We start from the raw sequence: 6,132 nt of genomic DNA, 5'->3' as shown, positions 1-6,132 counted from the left end.
TTTTGAAGCTGCAGCAACACCAGGCCTGTGGGCCCCAAGTAAACGCCCTGGCACTGCCACACAGCTGCCCCAGCTATACACAGCCCAGACTTCCTCCCACTGCCCCGACACACACAGAGCTAAGATCACCAAGAGACAGCAGGCGGACAGCGGACAGAGACCTCAGCAGAAACTAGCCCTACCGCCACCTTGATCTCAGAAATCTAGCCACCAGAACTGGAAGTCAACTTCTGTTGTTTAAGCCACTTGATCTGTGGTACTTCGTTACGGAAGCCCTAATAACCTAACACATAACATCCTTATAAAGTAAATATGGCCCACTTCACAAATTTAATTACCAGCCTAGCCCAAAGGCATTTGAATATAAACTGTTTTAAATGCATTCTTTCACTCAATATTTGAGCACCTGAACACGGCACATTTGCTGTGCAACATCATACAAACCAAATTTTATCTTGTGAGTTAACAGCTCACTTCTATTTTTTTTCCAACCATCTTCGGCCAGGCAGCTTTATGTGGCATTTGGTTGTCTGCTGCTGATCTGCCCGATTTTTGGACAATGGTCCCCGTTATGAATCTATTAAGAACAGCATCAGAAACTTTAGTTGTCAACTATGGCTAGACATCAGAATCACCTGGGATGTGTTCAGAATAAACATCTACAACTGGATCAATCCCATTCCCCATTCTAATTCAGTTGGTATTTGCGATCTCTGCCAGTGTGGATATTAAGCTTCCCACATAACTCTGATGTGCAACCAAGACTGAGTGTTGTTACTCTAGTCTGAAAGGTCCTTGAAGTCACCCCCTTTGCTACTCCAAGTACAGTTCACAAGCCGCCAGCACCAGCATCACCTGGAAGTTTGTTAGAAATGCAGAATCTCAACTTCTACTCCAGACTGCTACATCGGAATTCGTATTTTAACAGGATTCCCCAAACGATTCAGAGGAACTCTAAAATTTGAGAAGCACTGGCTTTGCACTAGCATTACTTGGAAAGCTTCCTAAAAACAAGACTGCATGGCTTCTTCCCAGAACCACAGGATCTCAATCTCTGATAAGGGCTTGGGAATCAGAATTTTATATACTGTTATAGGTCTAGCCACACAAGGGCCTGAGGCTTAAGAATCACTCACGTATGCCACAGTATACATGCCGTCAACTACCTAGCCTCTGCTTAACCGTCCAATTCTTTTTTTAAAATAATAAAATATAATAGAGATACAAGCTTTTATTGTTTCCATCACACATGCAAGCTTACAACTATTTATACTGTTTCAGAACAGAGAAATAATTGCATCATTACCAGAGTGCCAAATTACCAAGTAAGACAACTGGTTACTGATTACTTTGGGGAGGTTATTTTCACAGAACACAGGAACAATTTCCAAATTATACTTTACATTCAAGTTCAGAGTTATATCATGAGACCAGGACACGCTGATAATTGTCATAGTCACACAAAGTCTCCATCTTACAGGGGAAAAAAAAGACTGTTATTCTGGTGAAAGGTCTCAAGTAAGCACCTTATCAAAGACTGGTAGATAAGTCTTTGAAAGAGTTTACAACAGAACAGTCTCTCTTTCCTCTTGTGGACACAGGGAAAAGGCAGCTTCATCACTTTTTGAGACTTCTTGTCAACTCTGAACACTTTCATTTCTAAGGCCCATCTCTGGAATGTCATTTGTTAACATGAAAAGCGAAAAGCAGATCTGATGTGGTAGTGAGAGTGCACCTCACCACAATCACCACCAGCAGTGTCTCAGTCTCCCAAAGTGGTCCCAGTTGAATTGGCACAGTGTCTTGGACTTTCGATAAACAATACAGGCGGGGAGATGGAGATGCAGATGAAACTGGGTTGACCGTAACTGATAAATGATGTAGCTAGGTGACGGCACACGGGGTCTCTCCACTTCTGTGCATGTCTGAAAATGTCCATAATAAAGAGGAAAAAGCTTAAAAAAAAAAAAAAAATGCCGACCTGTACAGCTCTATTTTCCCATTAGGCAAAAAATGGGGAAAATGATAAGATTTACTCAGAGACAAAATAAGTAGCACATAATCTTCCACAAAACACAAGGCCACACCTAGAACAAAAGAGAAAGCATCCAAAGAAATGTTATTCAGACTGTTTTTGTGATTTATAAAATCTACCAAAAATGAAAGATTGGACAAAAGTTTGGGCATACCCTCACCTCAGCAAAACATTTGCCCACTGCCCTTTAATTCTGTCCCTGCCCTAGGGAAGCCTCCTTCCCATCCCCTCTGTCTCTGAGAGATAGCTATACTCTCCTGGAGGATCCTCAAGCCACTTCCAGCTGCTTTGCCAAGCCCTCTCCACCCTAGGCTTATTCCCGCTCTAGGTTTTTGCCCCAACTCGCCTGCCCCAAACACCCTCTTGACAGCTCTTGAGGCAAGACCTCCCTAGCCCACGGGAAACTCAGAAGGAGGTCTTCCTATGGAGAGAGAAATTAGGGTGAAGGCAAGTACAGACACCCTCAGTACTTAGCCCACCCTCAAGGATGTGGGGGAAAGAGGGCACAGATGAGCCGAGGCAGGGAGGGCGCAGCTCAGCTTTTACACGCACTGGAAATGAGCCCTGGAGGTTCCGAAAAAGGACTCCCCCCACCGCCAACCCCCATGCCCCAGGGCAGCCTTGGGATCTCCCATACTGAAGAGTACAGTCTTCTCCAAGGGTATGTGAAGGTAGAAACCTAGAGAAAAGGAAGAAACCTCACTGCTGAGGGTGAGAGCTGGGGGATGAGCCCAGAGGGCAAGAGACACTTGCCCAGAGGAGGAAACAGAAGGCAACCGGGTCTTGGGAGACAGAGGAAAAGGCCAAAGCAAGAGTAACCCTAGTCCCCAACACTGCTGCCTGGGGGTGACCATTCTACCAGATGCACCACCATGTGAAGAATCTCCATGTCAGAGTGAGAGAGGGAACACAGAAGGCGGGAGGGAGCAGGATATGATCTGGCCTTCTGGCTTCCTCTACCCTCTTCCAGCCCAGTGTGTGCGTGTGTTTAACAAGGCCCCAGCCAACTCACTAGCTGTACGCAGAAAACCCCGGTTTCACAACTGTTTTGTTTTCTCTCTCTCTCTCTCTGTTTTCTCTTTCAGAAGTACCACTACTGAAACCAAAAACAAAAAAAGGGAAGGGAGGAGTGGGGGAGAAGCACAGGGACAGAGGGAAAGAAGGAAGAGAGGGTAAGGAAACAGAAAAAGGATTGAGGAAGGAGGTGCAGCGGCATGAGGTAAAGTAGACACAGGCCCACAGGTCAGAAATCTCTCTTCCCCAGCAACCCCACTATAGCACTCTGGTCATGTGGGAGGCAGGGAGGGGGGAGTGGATACAGGTAACTAGATTTTAAGTGAGTCCGGTTGCGACCCTCACCTGGAGCCACAGCTTGACAGCAGTGAGCACATGTCCACACGTACCAGCCTGCCCATCAGTCCAGCAGCCAGCAGAGTTCCTGGAAGGCTGGAGAGGGTAGGTGTGTGTCTCATGCACCAGCAGAGGGCCTGTGTCCACAGGTAGTTCTCGAGGTCCTTGTTGCCCAGGAAGCCAATTGGGGCCGACTGGCAACCTAGACAAAATCCAATGGCCTGACAGTGATGAGGTATGGTGCAGACCTTGACAAAGGTTTACCAGGAAAAGGCCCAGAGGCAGGAAGAGATGCAGAATAGTACAGAACCCATAGCAAACTGCTTCTCATCCTGAACCTCAACCTGTGTCTAGGAGGGCAGCATGGGTCCCTGGCCAAAGCCAGAGATCCTGCAGGTGGCACCTTGGCTGGTGACCCCAGAGCCAAGAGACAATCAGTTTTGGCTGATGGCCAATGCCACATGCACTAGCTTCATTCTGCAGTGGCCACCGAAAAGCTTGCCACAGATGGCATGCATGGCTCGCATGACCTCCAAGCCCAGCAAGTCACCAGCCCTGAAGTAGTAGAGCTTGAGGATGCGCTGGTCTTCCTGCTGACTGACTCATGAGTGTCCATGTGGGCAACATCAGAGCCAAGAACAGGGTCCAAGCAATGTAGAGGGAGGCAGCACACAGGAATCAAGTGAGTTTAACATATAAACAGGAGGGGCGAGATCATATAACATATGATACTAATGTAAAGAGAAAGCAAGAACGTCACGGGGAAGCAAAAGAACATGATCATAAATGCCATATTCTTGTAACCGAAGTCCAACAGGAATAGTGTGCAGAGGCCAACACGAAGAGAAGGCAGACAGCCAAACACCCAAGGCCAGCCGGGCACAGGGCCAGCAGGAGGTAGGACGCAGACTTGAGCAGGATCAGTTGGACTTGTTTACCCCAGGTTCTGGGGTCTCCCCTGGCGGCCTCGCAGGACCCGGCCTGCCCTCCTTTCCTTTCTCTGCACGGGCCCCTTCACTCATCAGGTAGTATTGTAAGGGATTGGGCCACAACTCCTCGTTGATTATCTCCACAATCTTGTCAGACTCGATGGAGCTGTGGTTTGAAAACCACCCGAAGAAGCTCCGGCCGTTGTCGGGGTTCCCCTGGCTAAGGGTCTGGAGGTCGTGCCCGGGGAGCCACTGGATTGGAGTGGAACGAGACACCACCTGACCCGAAGGGCCGCAGCCGTATTCCTTGATGAGCACCTTGTTTTGGAAATAGGGGTTGCGCCCGAAGTAGAACTTGATTTTGTAGCCCAGTCTCGCCAGGCCAAGCTCTTCCACCTCCAAGCTATTCAAGAAGCTGAGGACCTCTTTATCCTGGTTGTTCAGGAAGGACGAGAGCTGGGGGTGGTTCTGAAAGGCCTGCCCCCAGAAGCCTGGAATATTCTGGATAAGGAGGTTCCTGCGCTCTAGGTGGTGCAGCCGCAACTGCCCAAACTTGCGGGAGAGCCGCAGGTAGGCCCGGTCCGCCTGGGCGTTCATGGTCTCCAGCTTCAGCTGGACGTTCTCCAGCGTATCCATGCTGCCCTCTGTGGCCGGGGGCCCTGACCCCGCGTTCTCCACCTTCTCCTCGCCCACGGGGACGGAGGCGGCCTCCGCCGCGGCCCCTTTCTTTGGCTTCCCACCGGCCGAGGCCGCAGACCCCCTGCCCACCGCACTACAGGTATCTGGGGCCTTCTTTGCGGCGGCGCCGCGCCGGCTTCCGACGCGGGGCCCGTTTCTCGGCCTCGCGACGGCGCCCACGGTTCCCACAAAGACGGTGTCGGTCACCAGGCGCTCCGGGAGGGATGTGGCCTTGACCGGGCAGGGCCTGGTCACCGCCTGCCCGCGAGTCCCCGCCGCCCGGGCCCGGAGCGCGAGGCCACAGTCTAGGGGCAGCCGGCAGGCAGCCTCTTCCCCGGGCCGGCGGGGCGGCGCCGGCACAGCGCCTTCCGGGCCACCCCAAACCGCGCCAGCCTGCACCTGTGCCGCCTTGGTCTCCTCCCCGAGCCTCTGGCACTGTGGAGGGTCCGGGTCGCGTGGGGCGTCGTCAGGCGCGGCGCGGACTCGGCCTTTGGCGCGGCTCTTGCCACGGCCTTTGGCGCGGGAGGACCTTCTCCCCTTACTCCGGCCGCTCATGGCGGCAGCCGACTGGACCTCAAAGCCGCGGCGCGACCCCGCGGCCCCCCTGGCGCCGGCTTGCGGCCCTACGGAGCGGGGCGCTCCATGGCAACCGCCGACGTCACGACGGCACGACTGTACCGTCGCGCGAGGACGGGATGCACCCGCTGATTGGCTCCTCCGCCGCAGCTGCGCAAGAGCCGCCGACCCTCGCGGGCGCCCCCACCCCCCTATTTCACCTCTCAACTCACTCACAGGTTACAGAGGGATGTGCTTCCGTTTCCCTTTTTTTTTTTTTTCTCCCCTTCCCCTTTGGTCTCAGGTGTGCTCTCAGGGTCCTCTTCTACAAGATACCCTCAAGACAGTGATCATTATCAGTACCCCATGATATGCTTTCTAAACTAACCATCTAAAGTTCCTTCCATTAACTACTGTAACATCTGCCATGATGAACCTGCTCCTGGTCTGTCTCATCTTTGAAAGACTTTGCTGAGGGATGTGCCCTGGTACTTTTAACTCCAGGGACTTTAAAGGTAAGTACCGTAATGCCAGGCCACAGAGCCATGTGACATGTGGTTGGATTTTAATAGTAATTATAAAACT

At 51.8% G+C, this 6,132-nt stretch overlaps 1 protein-coding gene across 1 annotated transcript; it reads right to left on the bottom strand.

Moving 5' to 3' along the window:
* Nucleotides 1-1,343: 1,343 nt before the first annotated feature.
* TSPYL5 (TSPY like 5) lies at nucleotides 1,344-5,547 on the bottom strand. The gene is made up of 2 exons (XM_052651962.1): nucleotides 3,395-5,547; nucleotides 1,344-2,087 (listed from the first exon to the last, which is right to left on the bottom strand). Exon 1 carries the CDS (start codon nucleotides 5,545-5,547, stop codon nucleotides 4,306-4,308), a length of 1,242 nt encoding a protein of 413 aa, XP_052507922.1. The 3' UTR covers nucleotides 1,344-2,087; nucleotides 3,395-4,305.
* Nucleotides 5,548-6,132: the final 585 nt, after the last annotated feature.

The sequence above is a fragment of the Budorcas taxicolor genome, chromosome 14 (assembly GCF_023091745.1).
Source record: "Budorcas taxicolor isolate Tak-1 chromosome 14, Takin1.1, whole genome shotgun sequence".
NCBI lineage: Eukaryota > Metazoa > Chordata > Mammalia > Artiodactyla > Bovidae > Budorcas > Budorcas taxicolor.
Note: the sequence above shows the minus strand (reverse complement) of the source record. Positions and strands in the feature narration are given on the sequence as shown.